The 25,309-nt window shown below is 56.4% G+C and overlaps 1 protein-coding gene across 1 annotated transcript; it reads right to left on the reverse strand.

Moving 5' to 3' along the window:
- Nucleotides 1–23,168: 23,168 nt before the first annotated feature.
- Nucleotides 23,169–25,093, reverse strand: ADRA2C (adrenoceptor alpha 2C). The gene has a single exon (XM_081233825.1). It carries the CDS (start codon nucleotides 25,037–25,039, stop codon nucleotides 23,663–23,665), a length of 1,377 nt encoding a protein of 458 aa, XP_081089951.1. The 5' UTR covers nucleotides 25,040–25,093; the 3' UTR covers nucleotides 23,169–23,662.
- Between the last annotated feature and the right edge of the window lie 216 nt (nucleotides 25,094–25,309).

The raw sequence follows: 25,309 nt of genomic DNA on the forward strand, positions 1-25,309 counted from the left end.
GGTAGAACACTCTATGACATAAATCACAGCAAGATCCTTTTGGACCCACCTCCTAGAGAAATGGAAATAAAAACAAAGATAAACAAATGGGACCTAATGAAACTTCAAAGCTTTTGCACAGCAAAGGAAACCATAAACAAGACCAAAAGACAACCCTCAGAGTGGGAGAAAATATTTGCAAATGAAGCAACTGACGAAGGATTAATCTCCAAAATTTATAAACAGCTCATGCAGCTCAATAGCAAAAAAACAAACAACCCAATCCAAAAATGGGCAGAAGACTTAAATAGGCATTTCTCCAAAGAAGATATACAGACTGCCAACAAACACATGAAAGAATGCTCAACATCATTAATCATTAGAGAAATGCAAATCAAAACTACAATGAGATATCATCTCACACCAGTCAGAATGGCCATCAGCAAGAAATCTAGAAACAATAAATGCTGGAGAGGGTGTGGAAAAAAGGGAACACTCTTGCACTGCTGGTGGGAATGTGAATTGGTACAGCCACTATGGAGAACAGTATGGAGGTTCCTTAAAAAACTAAAAATAGAACTACCATATGACCCAGCAATCCCACTACTAGGCATATACCCTGAGAAAACCATAATTCCAACAGAGACATGTACCAAAATGTTCATTGCAGCTCTATTCACAATAGCCCGGAGCTGGAAACAACCTAAGTGTCCATCATCGGATGAATGGATAAAGAAGATGTGGCACATATATACAATGGAATATTACTCAGCCATAAAAAGAAACGAAACTGAGCTATTTGTAATGAGGTGGATAGACCTAGAGTCTGTCATACAGAGTGAAGTAAGTCAGAAAGAGAAAGACAAATACCGTATGCTAACACATATATACGGAATTAAAAAAAAAAAAAAAAGTCATGAAGGACCTAGGGGCAAAACGGGAATAAAGACACAGACCTACTTGAGAATGGACTTGAGGATATGGGGAGGGGGAAGGGTAAGCTGTGACAAAGCGAAAGAGAGGCATGGACATATATACACTACCAAACGTAAGGTAGATAGATAGTGGGAAGCAGCCACAGAGCACAGGGAGATCAGCTCGGTGCTCTGTGACCGCCTGGAGGGGTGGGATGGGGAGGGTGGGAGGGAGGGAGATGCATGAGGGAAGGGATGTGGGAACAGATGTATATGTATGACTGATTCACTTTGTTATAAAGCAGAAACTAATTTAAAAAATTAAAAAAAAAAAAACCCTCCAGAAAGTAGGCATAGAGGGACTTTACTTCAACATAATAAAGGCCATATATGACAAACCCACAGTCAACATCGTTCTCAATGGTGAAAAACTGAAACCATTTCCACTAAGATCAGGAATAAGACAAGGTTGCCCACTCTCACCACTATTATTCAACAGAGTTTTGGAATTTTTAGCCACAGCAATCAGAGAAGAAAAAGAAATAAAAGGAATCCAAAACGGAAAAGAAGAAGTAAAATTGTCACTGTTTGCAGATGACATGATACTATACATACAGAATCCTAAAGATGTTACCAGAAAACCACTAGAGCTAATCAATGAATTTGGTAAAGTAGCAGGATGCAAAATTAATGCACAGAAATCTCTTGCATTCCTATACACTAATGATGAAAAATCTGAAAGGGAAATTAAGAAAACTCTCCCACTTACCATGGCAACAAAAAAAATAAAATACCTAGGAATAAACCTACCTAAGGAGATAGAAGAACTGTATGCAGTAAACTGTTAGACACTAATGAAAGAAATTAAAGATGATACAAACAGATGGAGAGATATACCATGTTCTTGAATTGGAAGAATCAACATTGTGAAAATGACTCTACTACCCAAAGCAGTCTACAGATTCAATGCAATCCCTATCAAACTACCAATGGCATTTTTCACAGAACTAGAACAAAAAATTTCACAATTTGTATGGAAACACAAAAGACCCCGAATAGCCAAAGCAATTTTGAGAACGAAAAACAGAGCTGGAGGAATCAGGCTCCTGGACTTCAGACTATACCACAAAGCTACAGTAATCAAGACAGTATGGTACTGGCACAAAAAAAAAGAAATATAAATCAATAGAACAGGATAGAAAGCCCAGAGAAAAACCCACGCACATATGGTCACCTTATCTTTGATAAAGTAGGCAAGAATATACAATGGAGAAGAGACAGCCTCTTCAATAAGTGGTGCTGGGAAAACTGGACAGCTACATGTAAAAGAATGAAATTAGAACACTCCCTAACACCATATGCAAAAATAAACTCAAAATGGATTAAAGACCTAAATGTAAGGCCAGACACTATAAAACTCTTAGAGGAAAACATAGGCAGAACACTCTATGACATAAATCACAGCAAGACCCTTTTTGACCTAACTCCTAGAGAAATGGAAATAAAAACAAAAATAAACAAATGGAGGGCTTCCCTGATGGTGCAGTGGTTGAGAGTCCGCCTGCCGATGTAGGGGACGTGGGTTCGTGCCCCGGTCCAGGAAGATCCCACATGCAGTGGAGTTGCTGGGCCCGTGAGCCATGGTCGCTGAGCCTGTGCATCCAGAGCCTGTGCTCCGCAATGGAAGAGGCCACAACAGTGAGAGGCCCGTGTACCACAAAAAAAATAAAAATAAAAATAAATAAACAAATGGAACCTAATGAAACTTAAAAGCTTTTGCAAAGCAAAGGAAACCATAAACAAGATGGAAAGACAACCCTCAGAATGGGAGAAAATATTTGCAAATCAAGCAAATGACAGAGGATTAATCTCCAAAATTTACAAGCAGCTCATGCAGCTCAACATCAAAAAAACAAACAACCCAATCCAAAAATGGGCAGAAGACCTAAATCGATTTCTCCAAAGAAGATATACAGATTGCCAACAAACACATGAAAGGATGCTCAACATCACTAATCATTAGAGAAATGCAAATCAAACCTACAATGAGGTATCACTTCACACCAGCCAGAATGGCCATCATCAAACAATCTACAAACAATAAATGCTGGAGAGGGTGTGGAGAAAAGTGAACCCTCTTGCACTGTTGGTGAGAATGTAAATTGATACAGCCACTATGGAGAACAGTATGGAGGTTCCTTAAAAAAACTAAAAATAGAACTACCATACAACCCAGTAATCCCATTACTGGGCATATACCCTGAGAAAACCATAATTCAAAAACAGTCATGTACCACAATGTTCACTGCAGGTCTATTTACAATAGCCAGGACATGGAAGCAACCTAAGTGTCCATCGACAGATGAATGGACAAAGAAGATGTGGCACATATATACAATGGAATGTTACTCAGCCATAAAAAGAAATGAAATTGAGTTATTTGTAGTGAGGTAGATGGACCTAGAGTCTGTCATAAAGAGGGAAGTAAGTCAGAAAGAGAAAAACAAATACCGTATGCTAAGACATATATATATGGAATCAAAAAAAATGGTTCTGAAGAACCTAGGGGCAGGACAGGAATAAAGATGCAGACGTAGAGAATGGACTTGAGGACACGGGGAGGGGGAAAGGTAAGCTGGGACGAAGTGAGAGAGTGGCATGGGCATATATACACTACCAAATGTAAAATAGATAGCTAGTAGGAAGCAGCCGCATAGCCCAGGGAGATCAGCTGGGTGCTTTGAGACGACCTAGAGGGGTGGGATAGGGAGGGTGGAAGGGAGACGCAACAGGGAAGAGATATGGGGATATAGGTGTATGTATAGCTGATTCACTTTGTTATAAAGCAGAAACCAACACACCATTGTAAAGCATTTATACTCCAAAAAAGATGTTAAAAATAAATAAATAAATAAAAATAAAGCCATTCTCTCCACAGAGCCCGTCTTGCCGACACAACAGGTAGGGGAGAAACTGCGGGCACATTGAAAAGTGGCCGTTCCCACCGATCCTGCACCTCATCTGCATTCCTCTCTCCTCGCAGCTGAACCTGAGCCTGGCAGTTAAGCAGGCACATTCTCCGATGCCCCAAACTTCATCCCCTGTAACAACAGGAAACCCTTTAGCTGCCAGGGACGCCCTTTGCTCCTGGCTTCCGGCCGAGCCCTCGGCAAACAGTAGGTGCTTAGTAGATGGCAACCTTGATGGGGACACGCAAAGGCCCGCCCTTCATGTTCCTGGCCTGTCTGGTTTCCTACGTCTTTTCTCAGATGCTTGTTGCTGTCGCCAGCCCTGTGGGGAACGCTCTGAAGCTTGGTCTGCGGAGAAGTCAGGGAGGTAAAGCGACTTGTCCCCAGATTCGATTATTTGAGGCTCTGCCCACAAAGTAAAGCTAATCATATTCATAGAGTCATTGCACATTTGCATAATTCCGGCTGGCACGCAATGCCCTTGCACTGTGCATGTGTGTATAAACGGCTGCATCTGAGCGTGTCCCGGGGATGAGCCCGGGCAGGCCTTGGGGTCTGGTCCCCGCCATGACCCTGTCCCCTGAGCCACGTCACTGTCCACTCAGTGTTTGCACCTGGGAGGTGGGGCTGCAGGGCCCTCTGCACGAAGGTGCCTTGTGGACGGAGCAGGAGCAGGCCCAGTGGGAGCATAGCCAGCTGGGGGCGGGGCATCAGGGAGGCCCCTGGGGCAGGGAGCTCGTCCTGCTGGCCCATGGCTTTGGCCAAACCTCCTCCTTCCTGGGCCTCAGTTTCCCCTCTTTCCAAACGGAGTCATAGAACATACCTTGCTGGAAATTTCTCACGGAAGCTGGGAGAGTGTGGCCAGGCCTGGTCTTCCGGGCAGGCAATGGAGTCCTGCTCCTCCCCTTCTCTTTCTTTTCCCCATCCATTCAAGCCCCTATTCTCCCTGGAGAACCCCTCTCTGCCTCTGTTGGCTCAAGGAAGGTTTCCAGAGAGATAGAGGGGTCTCCACCAGGGAAGAGGGTCCCAATGACCCTCGGAGACTCTCATACTTGAGATGAGAAAGGCATCCCCGGGGCAGCCTGCATCTGAGTCAGTGAGTGGTCCCAATGAGGGCAGGTCAGAGAAGAGAGAAAACTCATGGAGAGCTTCCTGAAGGAGGCGGCCTCTCAGCTTGAAATGGGAAAGAACAGGGCAGGCACACGATCACAGTCCAAGAGTCTCACATGGAGTTCAAATGGTCTCCAAAACTTCAGCTGGAACATTTAAAGCGTCTTTGCCAAGACTAACTGCCCAGGGACCTTTATGTGTTTCTGTGAAGAAACCATCCTTCCTCCAAGGGTCCCATCTGGCAGCTCAGTCCACAGAGGTCTGCCCCATGGGGTCTCCCAGAACCATACGTACAACCCAGGTCTAGTGTTCATATTGGGGAAAATTCATATGGGGGATAATTGTCTGATGACCGCCAGATTTGGACCAGCCTGGAGCCCAGTGGCTCATGTAAACAAAATGGATTTGTTTAGAGATGAGAGATGCTGGACAGCCCGAGCCCCTGGCATCGACCTGGCCTGAACTGGGTATTAAATGGATGCATAATTTATCACCTGCCCCGGACGGAGGCCGCTGCCCGAGCCCCCCACACGCAGGCAGGATAGGAGTCTGGAATCAGAGAGCATCTTTAAGCCAGGAGCCTGAAATCCAATTTCCACCCTGTTCTGGGGACTAAAAGCTTTCTGTAAACAGCCACACCAAATTCACAGATCCAATTATCTACTGCCTGAGCCACTCGCCAAGAGCAAGGGAAGAAGCCAGACTTTGCGTGTCCACGGCCTCAGGCTCTGGGAAGCAGGAGCTGGACCACCACCCAGAAGCGGGAACCAGCCCTGCACGGCCCCCTGCAGCCGCCTGGCCTGGCGAGCATGGGGCAGGTCCAAACCCCAAGCCCCCATGCCATCCTCTCTTCCAGACACACGCCCACCCGGTGCCCAAGGTGCCCCCCAAGCCGTACCTTGGCACTCCTGGCTGCCCTCAATCGTCCCCTCCTTCTTTAAAGACAAAGGCTCAGGTTTCCCAGCCCTGGAGTATTCTCTGCTTGGCTACTTCCTGCCACTCCCTCAAGCACCCCCTTCCTCCCTCCTCCCCCCACCTCTGTCTCCTCCTCCCTCTTTCCTCCCTTGGGTCAGAATTTGAGGCTCCCTCCCACCCCCAAGGGCTTGCCCACACCCCCAGCCCCCGGCACCCCTGGTTGGTGCCAGACTCCTTGGAGGACACTGGGCACCAAGACATACCAATAGGGTCCCTGTCCAGCAGGGGTGTAGGGCAGACACAGTGGAGACAGAGTAGTAAGGGTCCAGGGGCCTGGTGTCTTCTGGGGACGGGATGGTTGAGGCGGTGGCAGGTGGAAGGACCCACTTGAGCTGCACAGTGAAGGATGAGTGAGGTCACAGGGTGAGGGACAGCGCTCCAGGTGGAGGGAGCAGCAAGTGCAAAGGCACTGAGGCACCACCCCTGAGTCCGGTGTTCTCAGACACCACTCCCTCCTTGCCTGGCTTCCAGGACCCCTCTCTCCCTCCCTCCACTTCCTACCCCTGCCCTCGGCAGACATCACTAGTCGATTACGATCACGTTGCCCCACAGACCCCAGATGCAGCCTCAGATTCCTGGGCATGGAATTGGAAACCTACTGAACAACCCGGCCTAACTCCCCTTCCATCACAGCGGCCCGTGACATTACTGTTATTATTTTTACTCTTGGCCACGCCGCACGGCACGTGGGATCTTAGTTCCCCGACCAGGGATCAAAGGTGCGCCCCCTGCATTGGAAGCGTGGACTCAACCACTGGACCACCAGGGAAGTCCCTGTGACATTATTTTTAAACTGATTGTACAGCCATGAAAAGTCAGGGACAAAGGGAACGGTTTTCTCTGGATCTTCTCACCCTGCAGAGGTGGCGCTGGCCCAGCTGGTCTCAGGAGAGGGGTTGATCTGACACTGCTTCTCTGTAAACCAAAGAAACAAAGAATTCATCCATATACAGGGAAAGGAGAGGGATGAGGAGGGCGGGAGGCAAGAATGGAGAGCACCACGGGATGCCTGTGGACGCAGATGCCAGACACTTGGGAAAAATCCGAAAAATTGGGAGAGCACACATTCGCCGGCAGAGGGCAGTTGGGTCTACTGCGCTGGGAAGTTAGTGAGGTCCCCCTCACGGTCGGGCTCCGTTTGGGCGATGCAAGCACTCTGCAGTTGGTTGGCAGAGGACAGAAGTGTTTGTTTTGGTCATTTTGAGAAAAGAGAAACTTAAAATGCTGCCTGCATCTTACCTCTGGATACATAACCTAAGGAAACGCTTCATTTATATGAACGTATCAAAAGGCATGTCTGCACCCACATGCACGCCCACCGGGACACCATGCACACGCACGTGAGAGGCCCGCATGCCTGCACAGGTTCTCCAACACACGTGTGCACGTGCATTCAGGCCTCATCTGAGCTGAAACCCATAGCTACCATCCTGTATGTCCTGTAACAGTCTCATTTCCTATTGAAATTGGAGAGGCGGGATGTCCGAGAAAGAGCCGCCCCCCAAAACCACCATCGAGGCCTGACCCCGGCTGGATGAAGGCAGGATCAGGTGCTCTTCAGAAAGGCTTGTTTTGAGACCTTGAGGTCAAGAGGGGCCGGCGACTCAGCTGTGGTGGACAGCGCAGCCGCCCTGCTGCCCCCTCACACCTATTTTTGGGGGGCTTCTCCTTTCATCCTAGTTAATTGGTCCACATGTTTGGGGTCCCCTCCGTGCACAGGCAGCTCCTGTAAAGGACAATGGGAAGTTCCGGGGTCTGGGACCCCTCCCTCGGTGACCATGAGCAAGCACGTCCCATCTCCCGGCCTCAGTGTCCACACTGGTCAACAGTGCTGGCCTCACAGGCTCGTGTGGTCACGGACGTACGGACCCTCCAGGTCGCCGTCTGGCTGAGCCCCGAGATGCGGCGCCTGTGCTGCCCTGTCTGCCGCAGGGACCCAGCTGCCGGGACCCCCGCTGCCCGCCGTGCCTGCGGCTCACACAGGTGAGCGGGCAGCCCACCCCTTCCTCGCATTAACCTCGCACGCCTGGCGGCCACCTTCTCCCTAACATGCCACATGAGTCTGCCCGCATCCCACTGCTGAGCCTGCCCTCTGCGAGACCCCTCCACACTGCCCTCAGACCCATGACCGACCCGTCGGCAAAGCCCTGCGCTGTCCCCCTACATCGCTGTTAGAACCGGGGACTGGACACGAGGGTCGTGAGAAGAAGGGGACACACCGCGTGCTGGGGCAGCAACTGCTGGGGGTGGGGGGGACCAAGAGCTCCGTCTAGGGCCTATCTCGTCGGGGGGCCATCTTGACACCCAGGAGGGGTGCCCAGAAGGCGGGGGCAGGGAGGGTGCGGGGCCCCCAGTGTAGGGAGGCTCTCAGAGGGGCAGGACCCACCACGGGAGAGCCAGCACTGGGGGCAGGGGGCTGCGTCAGACACCACTGGGGAGGGCCGGAGCCCAGCCTGCGAGGAGCGCAGGGTCAGTGCTGCGCTGTCTCCGCCGCCTCCCTGCTCCCAGGACGGACCCAGCCTGTCCGGCCCAGCACGTCCACCACGGGCGTGTCTGCCACAGAGGCTGCAGGGTGCTGAATGGCCTGTCCTCTGGGACTCCCCAGACGTCCTTCCCGGGAGACCCAGCAGCCTGCAGACTTGGGCTTTCCAGAGACGTTCACACATTTTGCAAAACTCAGGCCAAACGGCACCATTTCTAGGAAGGCTCAGCAGAACCCCCTGACCAATCTCCGGCCCCCCGGGCCTCCACGGTGGCTGTGCGGTCCAGGGGTAGGCCCCACAGGCCTAGAGATGGGTGGTTTTGGCCACAGCGGGGCTGCCCGCCACCAGCTCTCGCACCTGTTGGTGTGTCTGCTTCCTGCGGCCTCCGAGAGCTCCCTGGCGCGTCGGGGCCACGGTGACCCGAGTGCCAGCAGGGGAGCCGAGCAAGAAGCAGAGTGGAGCGGAGGGCATCGGGCCCGGCCCCTCCCAGCGCCTGGGTCTCGGGGGCCCAGCCCCGCCCACCGACCCTTGGGGGCAGGGAGGGGGCTGAGGATTCTCCAAAGCCTCGAGGCCATAGCACAGCCCACAGGGAGCGGCTAGTCTACACAGCCTGCTTGGATCCGCCCTCAGCAGGCCTGGCCCTCGGGAAGCCCAAGTGGGTCTCCTCTGACCCCTTGCCCCTGCCGAAGCCCGGAGTGGGGCCCTGTGCACGGGGGGCTTCCCAGCACTTCCAGACTTGACCCCCAGCCCTGAGCCGGAGCCCAGACCAAACTTTGAAGTTGTGCTAGAAATCTCAGAGGTCAGCTGTTCTCATGTTTCCAGAATGTATTGATTCTGCCTGGGCTGGAAAGGCAACAAAAAGGCTTTTATTGTTCACTTCTGAGCTGCATCAGGGGAGCTGAGAGTGCGGTGCTGCGCCCCCGGGCCCATCCCAGGGGCTGCGGACCAACATGGGGCCAGCGCTGCCCCGAGGGGCCGCCTGCCCCAGGCTCTCCCTCCTCCTCCCAACACGCTGTCCCGTGAAGCCTGTGTCCCCACGTGCCTGCTCCCCGCTGTGTCCATGAGCCGAAAACAGGCCCCCCCAGGCTTTACCCAGCGGGGCTGCGCACGCTCTCTGCCCATCTCCTGCCTGCGCAAGTGCACAGCAAGCCAGACAGAACCCGGCTTGCCTCTCCGCGCTCCCTTGGGCCGCATCTCCCTGCAGTGAGGGGGGCTCAGGACACCCCAGGCCCCTGGGAAGAGGTAGAAATGAGGGAAGGGGGCAGAGGGAGGGCAGGCAGGGGGCTTAGCCGGAGCCCGGCACATCTCTAACCACAGGCCCCGAAGTGTCCCCCAGTCACTCATTCATTCGCTCACTCACTCATTCTTTCACATGTTTACCTGGTCTATCCCCGGCCGCATGGAACTCCCATCCGCCTCCAGCCCTAGGCTGGCCCTGTGCACCCTGAGAACCATCTGACCAGGGCAGCCCTCTTCGAGCCTCTGGTCCATCAGGTCAGTTGCTCGGGCCCCGTCCTTCCAGGAGCTGGGCAGGGAGGTGCCAAGTTGCTGCACCAGAGCAATATATGCTCCTCGTGTTTGTTTAATGGGGCCTTTTCTCATTAAACTCAGAGCTGGGTGGTCCTGACAGGGCGCAGGATGTGCACGCTCAGTGGACCCAGCCCTCTGTGCTGCCGTGGATGTGCGTGGTGTTGAGGGAGGTTCCCACCCGCGTGTCTGTGTCCCAGCTGGAGCAGGACCTGCCTCCTGATTCCCACTCTTCTGTAAAGCGGGGACTTTGGTCCCACTCTCGTGCAGGGTTCCCCCGGGTCCCTGAGATCCTGATTCCTTTGAGCCACCGCATCTGAAGCACTGATACCAATCTGGGTGTCGTGCTGGTGGTTCCAGAGCCAGCCTGCCCAGTGCGTGTCTCCTGCCCGCAGTCTTTGCTCAAGCCACCCATCAGCTGCTCCCTCCCCTCCATCAGCGATTCCCTCAATCCCACACATGGAATGCCCCTTCCCATGTGCTTCTCGGAGGACCAGAAGTGACCCAGCACTCCTGAGAAATGACCAGAATCGACAAGTGGGCCGTGGAATGGTGCCCACAGTGGGCAAGTCAGAGCCCAGCAGCCCGGGCCCCTGAGTGGGTGCTGCTCACTCACTGCTGAGGGCCAGACCCCTCCCCAAAAGCAGTTGCCTTGAGCTCATGTGTCCCAGCCCTGGCGCAGGGCCTGGCACGTCATAGGAGCTCAGCAAACGCTTGTTGGATCCGTGAAGAGAAGGAGGGGAGCCCGTCGTCTTGACCCTTGCCATTCCCTCTCCTTTAGTCTCAGTGATGGGCCGCGCCAGGATGGAGTGAGCACCCGGTCATTAGAGGTATGCAAGAGCACCTGGAAACCTTCTGGTGGGGACATTGCAAGAACAGCTGTGACATATGGATCAGCACAAATTTTGGCTTCTTGGAACTCTCCTCCTTGGCTCAAAACAATAACAACAAAACCTTAGCCTTGCTTAGACTAGTCAGAATCATAAAGACAGAAGTTATCAGGTGGTTGCCAGGGATGGCGGGCAGGGGAGTCAGAGTTGGAGGGGGGCAGAGTTTCAGTTTTACAAGATGAAGAGTTCTGGGGACGGATGGTGGTGATGGCCACACAACAATGTGAATGCACTTAATGCCACTGAACTATCACTTAAAAATGATGAGGACAGGACATCCCTGGCGGTCCAGTGGTTAAGACTTCGCCTTCCAATGCAGGGGGTGTGGGTTCAATCCCTGGTCGGGGAGCTAAGATCCCATACTCCTCGCGGCCAAAAAACCAACACATAAAAAAAAAACCCAGAAGCAATATTGTAACACCTTCAATAAAGACTTTAAAAATGGTCCGTGTCAAAAAAAATCTTTAAAAAGAATGCTGAAGACGGTAAAGTTTATGTTATGTGTATTTTACAACACTTAAGAAAAATAGTTGAGAAAGTGCTCTGCTGGGCGCACAGGGTTCCAGGGAACATGGATGCTCCGCATGGGGGGCAGCAGGGCATCGACTCTGGCGCCTTCTCAGAGTTTAAATGAAAGCTGTTCATTACGGACGAACACGAACCGTTGGGCAGTGGTTGTGGCCCCACCAGGATGCCGCTGCTCAGAGCCGCGCATCGTCCGGGGACCTGGGGTTAGCAGCCCAGCGGGGGCTCATTCAGGGTGGTCTGGATTTTCCCAGACTGGGGACTGGGGACTGGGGACAGAGTGGGCCTCCGACAGGCTTTGTGGCTGGGAGCCCAGCCTCCAGCAGCTTCAGTCCCGTCCCAGGGACAAGCAAAGCCTCAGCTCCCGTGCGGAGAGAGATCAGAGTGGGGCTGAGGTGCAGGCCCAGCCCTGGGGAGGGGTCACTCCAGGAGGGGCCTCAGGGGGGGTCTTGGGCAGAGGACAGCTCTGCCACCAGGGACCCACCAGTGTGGTCTAAGGAAGGACTTTCTCCAGGTAAAGACACAAAGTGGACCAGAGGCTGGTTTACCTTTCATCACAGCAGAAACAGCTCAATACTCCCAGGGGCACAGATGCCTGCCCTTGAGGGGTGCACCAGCTGGGGGAGAAGGAAGGGAGCTCTCTGCAGGACAAGGACATCTAAGGCCCAGCCAGTGACCAGCCTACTGCTGCCCAGAGGCCAGAGGGTCTTCAGGGAGAAAGTGGCAAAGCAGGGGCCCTCGTGGGGCTGCCTTACATCCACACACTGCCCGTTGCCCTCCTGGCCAGAACACCTGACTTTTTTGGGCAAAATTATCTCCATTCCCACCTTGAGTCCAGGTGGTCAAGTGGAGCTGATCCCCTTCCGGGCTTCTGGGCTAGGCATGGGACCTGATCCTCCCTGCTGAGCTGGGAGGACATCCCGTCACCCAGGGGGGCTCTCAGGAGAAGGCAGGCAAGCAGAGAGGGAGATGGGAAGGGACAGACCTGGTGACATCCACACCTGATGCGGGTACACCCCTCCGCTCAAGCTTTCTCTTCTTAAGCTGATGTGAATGGGTTTCACTCTGGATGCTGGCGGGGGCGGGGGCTGTTTTGTCTGGTAGTGTCCTCGGATCCCCCCACCAGTCACCCTCCAATGCTCTTCCCTCCCCCAGCCTGATGCACAGCAGAGGCCTGAGAAAACGTTTGCTGAGCCGTGGCTCACATTGAAATGTGTTTCCCAGCTGGCGGTCGGCCACGTGTTCACCGGGCCCCAGTGCAGGCCCAGAGCACCGGAACTATGTGTCCCCGGAAGGAACTGTGTCCCCAGCTCTTCATCCCTTTGCTCTGAGACACCCCATTGCTGAGGCCCCAACTCTGAGCCGCAGGTGGCGTGCGACTCAGGGATGCAGATCTGTGGGACAGAAATTCCTGCGGCCTCCGCCTGGGGCCCCCCAAAGCCAGTAGCTCCGCTGGGAGCTGGGAGACTGAGGGGGCCAGGGGAAGGGGCGTCTCCTGCTTCTCGAGTAGATCATCCGGAGCGGCAGGGCTCCTGGTGCACCTCACACAGGAGCACGGGCCCTGGGATCGGGGTTCAAACCCCAGCTTCAGAGTCGAGCAGCCCAGGGTGGGCCCCTCATTTGCTCAAGTCTCAGCCTCCCTGGCACCTGGGGGAGTTGTTGGTCTCTGTGCCACTGGCAGGTGGTAGGTGCTGAAGAAACACCCTAGTTGGAGAGCTTCATTCGGATAGGTGAAGGAAGGTACCACCGTCACACAGCGGGGAGGTGACAGCCAGGACTTGAGCCCCATCCCTGAGGACAGGCCATCTCATGCTCCAGGCTCCTGGCATCTGCCTGCAGCCCAGCTGGGTGGGGACCTGGCAAGAGTCTAGCCTTTACGGATAGTGGCAGCTGCCAGGGGTCATGTGCTGCAACGCTGCCCTGGCACTCCAGGAGCAGAAAGGGCCCCATCTTCTAGCCAGCTCTCCTGGCCTCCCCGGTTGCTGATGGGATATAAGAGCCTGGCTCCTGCTGGAGCCTCGAGGACAAGCTGGTAGTTTTCCATCATTATAACAAATGATAAACTCCGCAGGAGGCCAAGTAGGGCTGAAGGATCCCTCCTCCTCGGCTCTGACCAACCTGGCTTGGGGCACCTTTCCAGAACCCTCGGGAGCCTGCCTCTTCCACCATCTATAAGCCCTGGGGCCCGGCCAGCCAGCCACCTCCACTAAGTGCTTATCGAGCCTCTGAGAACTACCCTGGCCCTGGGCGTGGTACTTGTAAGTTTCCAAAGACTACCTGGTGGAATTCCCACTCTCGCTGCTGGATCCACGTCTGTCTCTCCTTTTACAGATGGAGAACCTACCTTGGAGAAGTTAGCCGGTGCTCAAGGGGCGTCTGGGAACTCGCTGTGCTTTCTGCTCAATCACGTTATGAACCTAAAACTGCTCTAGAATATAAAGTCTATTTTTAAAAATCGTGTGAATGGAACCCTAGAGTCTGGCCTTTTGAGTCTGCCTTCCTTCTCTTACATAAGGCGTTAGAGAGCCACCTTGTTTTGCACACGTCCGGAGCTTGTCCCTTTGTACTGCTGAATAGTTTTCCACTGCTTGGATGCATCACAGTTTATTTATCCACTTACCAGCGGATGGATTTTGGAATAGTTTCCGGTTTGGGGCTATTATGAATAAAGCTGCTATAAACATTTTTTTTAACCTCCTGGGGGTCACAGAGGTGGTGGCTGCAGAGCACAGCTCCACACACAATGGGCCTCTTTGGCTTGGTGGCCATTTCTGAGGCCCACCGGTTTCCTACCAGCCCAGGAATGTGAACATGGGATTTCCCGGCCCTGCCTTGATCAGGCTGCGAGTCCTTGGGGGGTTGCCTGAAGCGCTCCAAGGACCCCACCCATTCAGGGTTGGTGTGCAGACTGAGAGCAACCGCCCTGGGAGCCTGACCTCCCCTGAGGGCAGGCCAAGCCCCAGGCACTCTTCCAGTGCTTTCTGGGACCCCCGTGGGATGGGGGTAAACAGTCCTTGGGCTACAGGAGGGGAAACCAAGGCAGGAGAGCATGGGAACTTGCCCACGTCACATGCCACGTGTGCAGCCCAGAAATGGACTCAGGAGCTGTGTCTCCTCGAATTCATTTGTTGAAGCCCGAGCCCCCAGAACCTCAGAATGTGACTGTATGTGGAGAGAAGGCCTTTACAGAGCTAATGAAGGGAAAATGAGGGCTTTAGGGTGAGCCTTGATGCAATTTGACTGGTGCCCTTATAAGAAGAGGAGATTAGGACACAAAGGGGTGACCACGTGAGGACACAGGGAGAAGACAGCCGTCTACACGCCAAGGAGAGAGGCCTCGGGAGGAATCCATCATGCGGACACCTTTATCCCAGACTCCCAGCCTCCAGGACTGTGAGGAAATACATTTCTTCTGTTTAAGCCCCCGTCTGGGGTGCCAAGTTATGGCAGCCCCAGGACACTGATACAGGCCCAACCCCAGAGCACGTGCTCCAGCTGTTCCATCTACAGGTAGGACTGTGTCCCAAACAGACATGCCAGGAGGAGGCTGTTCACCCTCAGCTGGTCCCCTAGCCCCACCACTCACCCCAGTGTCAGGTCACCGGCACACCGCACAACACACTTTGTAATGTTATATTTGCTTGAGTGGTTCTGTGGCCACTGACGGTCCTCCCAAAGACTGCAAACTCCATGGCGGCAGGGGTGGTATCTTTATTTTGCTAACCTGGTTCCAGGTGGGCTGTGGGCTCTCAGCAGATGCTTTTTTTTTTTTTTTTTTTTGCGGTATGCGGGCCTCTCACTGTTGTGGCCTCTCCCGTTGCAGAGCACAGGCTCCGGATGCGCAGGCTCAGCGGCCATGGCTCACGGGCCCAGCCGCTCTGCGGCATGTGGGATCTTCCCGGACCGGGGCACGAACCCATGTCCCCTGCATCAGCAGGAGGACTCTCAACCACTGCGCCACCAGGGAAGCCCACAGCAGATGTTTTTTAAAGGAATGATGATCAGTGTGCATTGTTTTTGCCATCATGGCAATCATCGTTACAGGAGGGCATTGAGTTCTTATAGGATCTCACTGGCATTTCCCCCACATGCCCACGTGCAGCTGGAGTTGCATAAATGCTTCTTGAATGAGTGAAATGGGCGACTGGATGGACCCACAAATGAATGAATGAATGAATGCCCCTCCACCCCCAGTGACCTCAGCCAGAGCTCCAGAGGCAGAGTGACTGCAGGTGCCTCACAGATCTGGGTCATTTGAGACAAAGTCCTGCTGGAATTAGCGTCAGATCTGGATTTTCTGCCGCCTTCAGAGAAAAGCCCTGTTATGCTCCTGCCGTGTGACCAGCATGTCCCACTGGGCCTGAGCTTGGAGGGCCCCAAAGGGCCCAGCTGGGGGGTCAATGCTCTGTGGTCGTCGTCTTAACTGTCTTTGAAGTTGCATTTGTGTGAGGTCCTCTGGGATGATGGGGGCTCCGTGCCTGTGTGTGCCCCCCTCCCTCCGTCTCCCCAGGATGGGTTCCTGCTGCCCACTGCCCTCTCCCACCCTGTCACCCTCCACCCCTGGAGGGGCTCTGGGTGAGGGCAGTGGGAGGGCGGTGGCTGGTGGGTGTCCTGCAGCATCTCAGGGCAGGCAGGGAGAGGTCACCCTGTCCCGGCTGGCAAAGGTGCCTTGGTGAGGGGCCCTGCCCGCCCCCATAAGGGTACTGAGCATACCAAGCTTTGAGGTCATAATTCCTTAAGGGGTGGCCTTCCCATCCCCCAGTTGGGACCCCACATTGGCTTCTTACGCCAAGCCCACAAAGTATGTAATTGGCGCTGCCTCCAGTAAATCCATCTCTGACACCCAGGGGACCCCATCTCTGATGCCCAGGGGAACCCACCTGTGACACCCAGATGACCCCCGCTCAGGGCTTCCTCAGGCCTCCCGGCCCCCTGTCCACCCCGGCTGCTCAGCTGCCTGGCATTGAGCCCACTGACAGGCAAGCCAGCTCCTCCCCAGGGTCCCGACCCCTGGTGTCCCGCAGGCTGCACTCCCTGGTGGCTTAGTGGGGGATAGCCCAGTGAGCTGTCTTCCTACCTCCCAGGCCTGCTCTGGCCACAGCATGGGCACAAAAACAGGTTTAAAGAAAACAGGGGAGGGGGGAAAGACATATATGCAAGGTTGGCTGGAGTTCTTGTGACTCCCAGATTTCCTTGGAATTTTATCCTAAGGTCTAGGGTTGAAAGTTCAGGGTGGAAGTTTCCCCCTTCCTGAAATGGAAAACTCAAAAAGGTCAGGGCAGTGCTTATAAGGACTGGATTGTCTTGGGAAAGTAGTGAGCTCTCCATCAGTGGAGGTATGTAGGAGGGAGGGGATGAGCAACCCCAGGGTGAGGAGACCGTCTGGGGGCAGGGAGGTGGGACCTATGGCTGTCCTCCATCCCGAAGCCTGTGCTGTTCCACCCACGTCTTCCTGCTGTGGCCTCATGGCCCCAAACACAAAGGGGACAGGGTGAGGTCAGGCAGGTTGTCCCTCCAAGCCCCCGCTGTCCTCCCCTCTGTGGCTTTGTGATTATTTAGGGAGCCAACAGGGGAGCTGGGAGGAGGACAACCCCATGGCCTGGACTCTGCCCCTGAGTGGACGAGTGGCCTTAGACCAGTGCTTGATACTCTCCGAGCCTCAGTTTCCCCATCAGTAACATGAGTCTAGGTGGTCTCTGAGTGCTTTGAGCTCCAATTGCCCACAAGCCCTGGAGGAGGTCAGTGGCCCGGCCTGAACACCCCCTTCTGTCCTGCGAAAGGGCCAGAGCCCCTGCCATCCAAGGACCTCTCCCCGCCACTGATGGGCTAGTCCCAACACTGGAGAAGAGGGCCCGTGAACCTGCCACCCCCCACCCTGTGCCCAGGGCTTCGGAAGCCACTCACCTCCTCCAATGGCCAGCCCCCAGAACCCAGTGGGAAAAGCTTGTGGGGCTAAAGCCGGGCAAGATCTGCCCAAGGGAAATGCCCGGCCGAGCAGGCTCTCGACCCCTGCGCGGTTCAGTTGTCACCGGGGTCTCCAGGTCCTCACTGGCTCTCCACAGAAGGGGGGACACTGTGGGTTGTGCCCACTTTCCAGAGGAGGAAACTGAGGCTCAGGGATCACACAGCTCAGTTGGGTCCCAAGCCCAACGGGGGTCTCAGGAAGCCTGGCATCACACTGCACGCCCAGCCTTAGCCACCCGGGGACTCCTACCCCGCGCCAGGCACGGGACCAGACTCCAGGCATGTTTGCAGTGACCCAGGGCCGTGATGGGCAAATCCCACCCCGGCTGCGAGGGCCTGGACTCGAGGCTGCTGGGCCCTGTCGATTACAGAGCAATGCCCAAAGTGAGAGAATCACTCCATTGTTTTGCTTCTACTTGAATCCTTGCGGAAAGGAACAACAACAATCCAAGTTTGAATAACAGTTTCATTTGAACCAATTAAAAGAGGACTGATTTTGCTTTCAATTCGATTTGCGATGGCTGCACACTCTAGGAAACGGGTAACTGAATTATTTTTCACCACAAACATTTTGGCATTTTATATCCTGGGTGGGGTGATCTTGAAAAGCGGGTTCATTATTCAGAATCATTTCTAAGCCGACAGAATAAAAACAAAGCCAGCCCCTTATTCACATCATGAAGGGATACGGACGTGGTGGTTTTTATGTAGTAGCTGAGGTTTCAGAGAGTGGATTACATCAAAAATAAGGAAGCGACACCAGAGATGTGTAATTCCTGGGCCCTGTCAGGTCTTATCGGCGTAACATTTAACCTAAGGGTTGTTCCCAGTGGAAAAGGATGGAAAAATAACTCAAAGACCGATTCTGTGCACAGAACACCAAAGACTTGGTTTTCTCTTCTGTGAAATGAGGCTAATTAACATCTACTTGGAGGGCTTGGGGGGGCTTCAACAAGGTGGGGGGAGTAACGCGAACAGCCCAGCGTCTGGCTTCAAGGCAGCGTCTCATCACGGCATACCCTCTCCAGAGCTCAGTTTTCTAGTCTGTAAAATGGGACCATCCACGTCCACCTGGCAGAATCCTGAAAAGCAAACACTCAGAGCCCCGGCCCAAAGCTGGCAAGCAGAAGGCACATAGCAAACACTGGCTGCCAGGTTCACAATCGTTCTCTGTAACGACTCCCCTCTCTGGGCCCCTCTGTAAAATGGGGAGGGGGCTACTGAACCGGAACACCCGTCGGGTAACTTCTACCCAGAGCTCTCTGAGGAGCCCAGCCCCACCCCCAAAGGCTGCATGAAGATTCTTCTGTTTTCAAAGCTGCTGCACAGTCAGTTAAGAGCTAATTGAATGGGGGGAAAAACCCGCCCACCAATATTTGAACAGACGGCTGCAGCAGTCGGGCCTGCACATGCAGCGGAAGGTCCCCCGCAGCCCCAAAGCCCAGCCTGTGAGCTGGGGCCCGAGCTGCCGCCAGTTCTCCTGCCTTTGCTGCTCGAAATTTCTCCCCAACGGCCCGAGAGCGGACGTAGGGTGTCCACTTCAGCGCCCCCTGCACGGCCTGGGACACAGTGTCCTGGCATGGTGGACATGCCCTGGGCGGCTCTCCAGTTTGGCGTCCAGGGATGATCCTTGGGGGCTTCGTCATGGGAGAGGAAGGACAGCCCTGCATCCCCGAGGGAGGCCTGCTTGGCCGTTCCCCTGGCCAGAATGACACACTGTCCCCGCGTTCAGAGTCTCTCTGCCCCCATCCCACCCCCAACCCATGCCGAGCTCCCTGCGCTAAGGGGAGGGGCCATGCCCAGCCAGGCTTGAGGACCTGCAGCTGGGGAGGGTGGGGTGTTGGAGGAAGCTCCCAAAGGTTTTCTGGGGATGAAGCCTGATCTGAGTCTCACAGGGCCTATGAGAGGAGCTCAGGAAAAGATGGGAAAGGCACTCCTGGCAAAAGCAGAGAATAAACAAAGCGGGGGCCTGGGATGGGTGAGCGCCAGCCTGAAAGCCGGTAGAGCATGGGCTTGATTGGATGGGGGACTTGTACCAGGTCGGCTTTGTGGTCCCGAAGGCTCACTCTGCCACTGGGGTGAGAAGGCCACAGTCCTGGACCCCAGGCAGGCCCCTCCCCCATGACTGCCCTGACCCTCAGCCCTTGCAGCTCTGAGCCAGGGCCGGGTCCAGGGAGGCGCAGGCTCGGGGTTGGTGGGATGAATAGGAAGTGGCCTTGTCTGGTGCATCTGGTGATGGAGGCTGGATCCAGGGGGCTGGGAACTGGCCATTCCCCCACCCCAACAGGGACTATGGTGTGAATGCCCCCCTAGGGTTCTGCGTGGTCCCCAAAGTCCCCACCCTTACAGGCACACCCCCCCAAGCACAGTGGCCTACAGGATGGCACCTGGCACAGGCAGTCTTACAGGTGGTCTTCCGGAGGCTGGCCTACTGGTCCCCGCTTCTCCTATTAACCTGGCAGCAGACAGCAGGTGTGCATCCTGTTTCCTTCCTCTCTGTCACTGCCAGGCAGCTCAGGGCACATTTTGTGCTCAGCCAGGAGAGCAGATGCCCTTAAACGGGGCTTTCTGGGCCAGCGCTCCCTCTCCGCCCTACATGGCAATCCCTTATCCTGACATAACGATCCCATTGTGCCCAAGGCTTTTACTGGGAGCAGCCATAAATCCTTCTGGCAGGAAGAAATGCATTTGGTCCCCAGGGCTTTCCTTTGGCTTGCGGTTAGCAGTTGACCCTGCTCCCTGGGCAGATTTCAGAGGCACTGTGCCCCGCCTGGAGGTCACGGACCCTCTCACATGCGTGCCCCCACCCAGCCAGGACAGGATGTACACCCTGTTTCCAGGTGGTGGGAGATGGGGTGGGGGTCATGCAGAGGGCAGACCTAGGGTGCCTGCCGGGTCCCTCTCAGGCAAACTGGATGTTTCTACCATCCAAACCCCTAACCCTCACCCTCAACCCAGCTGCATTTGATGATCTCAACAGTCCAGCTGGTCAAATGGGAGGTTTGGTGTGTGGGGCGGGGCGCATGCTGAGGTCCCCTGGCCGTGCTCGTGGCAGACCCAGAGCAGGGACGCGGGTCCCCGGTGAGGGTCTCGCAATTCTCCTCTACTCCCCAGCTCCAATGAGCAGGGCTTCTACTAACGCAGAACTCGCACCACCCTGCCTGGCAGGGTGAAGGGCATCTTCAGCCAGGCTGCCTTCTGCCTCCCCCTTGCGTGAGGAGGGCTGTGGGGGGCTGCAGGGGACTGGAGGCCGGGGTTCGGCTCAGCAAAGCACCGCAGCTGCCCAACCAGACTCAAGATGGGCCTGCAGGCGCCAAGTGTTTTGATCTGAGGCTGCGCTGGAATATCTGAGCCCTGCCGACGGATGCGATATAAAAATATAGCCGGCTGCCAGCACAGCCGGGAAGGACCGCTTCCTCGCAAGTGCCTCGGCAACGAGTTTTCTCCCATCCCTCAGCTCCCACCCCTAGAGTTGGGGGCAGGATTCAAAGACTGGAGCTGCCCTTCTAAAGTGTTAACAATTCTATTCTGCCTGCTCCAAGTGTTTTTCTTTTTTTTTTTTTTTGAATTCCATACTGAGCTGTAACAGAATATTTGGATTATTCTTTTCCCCCTTTTCTACAAACTCAGCAACTGAATTTTAAAAATACAGGAATTAATTTTTAAGAATGTATATCTACACGTGACTGTGGAAGCTACATCAGCGGTGGGCTCCGGCCAGCCGGGGGCAGCGCTGACCCCCTGCTTGGGGCCCTGCCCTCCTTAATCTCGTCATGGGTGTTTTTTTTATTTTGCTGGAAATCTCCCGAGAGCCAAGGGGAAGGCTGAGGCAGGAAGGCGGCTGTGTACAACGCTTCTCCATCAGCGAGGTCCAGAGATGGCCGGTGCTCATAGGACTGGAGCCGGGGTGCTCGGGGCACAGCTCTCCTGACCTGGGCGTTTCTGGGCTCGTGGCTGGCTCTGCCCCTTCACGCCTGTGGGTCCTGGCCCAGGTGGTCAGCTCTGGGCCTCCGTTTCCTCAGCCACAGATGGGGGTTGACAGTGATGGCACCGTGGAGGAGACACGAAGACGCGCCTAAGAGAGGAGAGCCCTGCGCAAGTGACGGTGCGCAGTGGACGGACCCGCTGGACGAGGATGGGCAGAGGTCCGGGCCTCTCCTCTGTACCCCAGAGAAATCCCCCTGCCCGACGGCTCCCGGACCGCGCTGGGAGCAGTCAGCGCCCACGGGCACCCTCGGGGGCGTCAGCGCCCCCGCTTCGTCGATGGAGCCAGAGACAGAGCAAGGCTACTGGCCCGTTTCCCACAGGCGGGGTGAGAAGCCAGGTTCTGTCTCTGTTTATCCAGCTGAAAAGACAGTCTCTCCAGGCAGCAGTTACGATGAAGTGGTGAACATCCGTTGGCTGAATGCACCGGGCGTCTGCAGTCCCAGCCACAGCCCTGGAAGGTGCAATTCTCGGGAGTAGGAAAGGGAAAGGAGGTTTGCTGACATTCTTCCGTGGGCTGCGTTCCAGGCTATGTGATCCTGCTGGAGTCCCGGGGTTCATCCCCCAAGAGCTGGGGGGAGGGTATGGCATTACCCCATTGCACCAGGGAGGCAATACCAGTGTTAGCCAGGCTCTCTCTGAAGGAAATTTCCCCCTCTTTGCTCACCCCCATTCAGCTGGCAAGTTGGATCACAGACTACAGGCCAGGCAGGGCCTGAGGTTTCAGCCCCTGCCCCACTTCACCGGAAGGGTGCTGAGGCCCCAAGATGGCAGGGGTTTATCTGAGCTAGCTCAGTAATCCTGCAACAGAGCCGGGCCTATGACACGGACACCGTGTCCCGGCCCCTGCCCATTGGTGGGAGGTCAGGGATGTTCCCATCGGCCTTGGCCGGCTGTTTCCTCCACTGCTTTCCCCACCATTGCCCGAGTCTGGGAGAGCTGTTCCCAGTTGGGGTGTCCTGAGGACCCATAACTTGGGGTGATAAGGCCAGGCAGCTGCAAGGGAGGACTTCTCCAAGGGACAGCCCTGACAAGTCAGACCAGGAGAGAGGCCTGCTGATTCAGGGCACGGGGGCTTGAAATGCAGGACCCAGGGCTGACCTCTCCTCGAAAGAGAGACCCATGGCCACCCCAGGCCAAAGACAGGTGGGTGGTGATCCAGGAGAGAGCTGGGCTGGCAGGCAGGGGTTCCATACAGGAAGGCCAGGAGGGGCACAGAGAGGGACAGGAGGGTTGGACGGTCACAGCAGGGATCCCTGGCATAAGCCCCTCCAGTCCACTAAGCTTGTGTATGTATGTGTGTGTCTCAGGGGTCCTGTTCCTACCCCTCCCCCCAGCTATCCTAGGAGCTTCTGGGCTCTGTGATGAGGACTGGAAGAGCCAGGGAGGGACCCCCTCTGATACTTGACCCTCCCTCCTTCTCTCCTCAAGCCTTAGTGCGGGGTGAGCATGGACTCCCTGGGGGTGGTGAGGGCTGAGCAAGGGGGCAAGGCTGGGCTGCACTGGGGGAAGCCTAGACTCAGATCGGGGGCGGGGGGGTTATGAAGGGAGGACAGCCCTCCAGCATCTAAATTTGGAGTTAATTTAGAGCCTTTTGATTTCCTTGGTCTCTCGGCCAGTTACAGCACAAGAATTCTGAGTATATATTTTGTAAGTCTGTAAAACAGTCACCCTTAAGCAAAGACCCCCTCCTTCTCATGTAAGAGGGGAGGATGGAATCTGGCGACCTCGAGTGCCCTCCTGCCACCTTTGGTGGGAGGTCGGGCAGGGTGAGGGTCTGAAGGACTGACTATTGCACCCACCACTTAGATTACAAAGGTTTATTTAGAAAAGAGTTTGGTTGTTTTGGCTGTCAGTCATTTTTGGCAAACATTTAAATACTTTCAGTAACCAAAGATGGTCAGTGCCCTCCTTCCTCCCCCAGAAAAGCCACCCCGCGAGGTCTTGGGAAGTCAGCCCTTGCTCAAAGGGGGAGGGGGTGGTGGCCTGTGGTGGGGGCAGGACAGGCTCCTTCCTCACCAACTTGGGAGGATGCGTGTGCTACCTCACAGACACACCTTGGCGCGGCCCCCGGAGTTGGACCCGGGCCTGCAGCCCCAGAAGCAGCCCCTTGCTGAGACGGGAAGGCAGAGGGGTCTCCCCTCTCTCCTTCCCCCTCCCCGGGGGCCCTGCAGTCTCTCAGCCCTCCCTCCGGCCGAGCGGCACCCTCCCCTGCGCCCTGAAGGCCTATCCATCCCTGGGTCCCTGGGAAAGTTGCTCCCACTTTCTCCTGGGAGGCCACGCCTGCCCGCCCCCTCCGCTGGGAGCTGTCCAGGGTCTCTGCGCCGGGTAGGGTGCGCGGGTCACTGCCTGAAGCCCTTTCTCCTCCGTCGGAAGAGGATGTGCTTGAAAGAGCGCCGGAAGTCCTGATTGAAGACGGTGTAGATGACCGGGTTGAGCGAGCTGTTGCAGTAGCCGATCCAGAAGAAGAACTTGAAGAGCGGGCCGGGCACCTGGCAGGCCTCGCGGCAGATGCCGTACAGGCTGTAGCTGAAGAAGAAAGGGAACCAGCAGAGCACAAACACGCCCATGACCACCGCCAGCACGAAGGTGAAGCGCTTCTCGCGCGCCTGGGCCACCTTGCGGCGGCACACGCTGCTGCGCGCCCGGCGCCGGCGCGACAGGAAGAACTCGACGGAACGCGAGCTGGCGCGCGACAGGCGCCAGCTAGGGGCCGGGGACCTCGCAGCGGCCATCGCGCCCGGCTCGGCCGTCCCCGTCCCGGGCCCCGCCCCCTCGCCGTCCGCGGCCCCCTCGCCGCTCGCGCGCCTCCGCCCGCCCCGCCGCAGCGCGCCTCGGCGCCGCCTCCTCTCGGACGCCACGCTGCTGTCCTCCGGCTCCACATCGGCGCGCGGGCGGCGCGAGGTCGCGCAGTGCCCGTTCTCGCCCGCGCCAAGCCCGTTCTCCGTGGTCGGGGACGCGCCGTCGGGGCCCGCGGGCTCGCGCTTCTCGCTAAGCGTGCGCGTGCGCAGCTTGGCCACACGGTAGATGCGCGCGTAGACCAGGCCCATGATGAGGCAGGGCGCGAAGAAGGAGCCGATGCAGGAGGACAAGATGTACCAGGTCTCGTCATTGAGGCCACACTGCGGGTAGGCGGCGCCGTCGGGCTGGCGGTAGAGGGAGACGAGCGGCGGGAAGGAGATGACGGCCGAGATGAGCCACACGGCTACGATGGTGGCCTTGACGCGGCGCGGTGTGCGCTTCAGGTTGTACTCGACAGCCTGCGTCACGGACCAGTAGCGGTCCAGGCTGATGGCGCACAGGTGCACAATGGACGAGGTGCAGAAGAGCACGTCGAGCGCCAGGTACACGCCGCACCACACCTGCCCGAAGTACCAGTAGGCCATGAGCTCGTTGGCCAGCGAGAAGGGCATGACCAGCGTGGCCACCAGGATGTCAGCCGAGGCCAGTGACACCAGGAAGAGGTTCTGCGGCGCACGCAGCGCGCGGCTGGTCAGCACAGCGATCACCACCAGCACGTTGCCCACCACGGTGAAGACGATGAGGAAGCCCACCACGGCCGCTAGCCCCGCCACGGCGCCCGCCGAGTACTGGCCCGGGGGCGGCCCCCAGGCAGCCCCCGAGGCGTTGGCGGCCCCGCCGCTGCCCCCCTCGCCGACGCCGCTCACGTTGGGGCCCGCCGCCGCCGCCAGCGCCGCCGCCAGCGCCGGGGACGCCATGGTCCTCCCGCAAGCTACGCGGTCCCGCCTGGAGCCGGGGCGCAGCCGCGCCAGCTCGGGCGCCCCCCAGTCCGGGTCGGCGCCCGCATCGCCGCCTGCTCCTCGGGCGCGCCCGCCGGGGACCGCGGCACCCCGCAGCCGGCCCTCGGCCGTGGCGGCTCAGCGGGCGAGCGGCGCGCCCGAGAGCGTGGCTGCCGGGCTCCCCGCCGCTGCCGCACGCGTAAGTGCAGAGCAGGAGGCGCCCGTAGAGAGCGGCGACGCGGCGGCGGC

The sequence above is a fragment of the Mesoplodon bidens genome, assembly GCF_964165515.1.
Source record: "Mesoplodon bidens genome assembly, chromosome: 1".
NCBI classification, from domain to species: domain Eukaryota; kingdom Metazoa; phylum Chordata; class Mammalia; order Artiodactyla; family Ziphiidae; genus Mesoplodon; species Mesoplodon bidens.

Excerpts from the sequence above, each read along its gene's own strand:
- ADRA2C (XM_081233825.1), bottom strand. The coding sequence starts at position 25,039 with ATGGCGTCCCCGGCGCTGGCGGCGGCGCTGGCGGCGGCGGCGGGCCCC.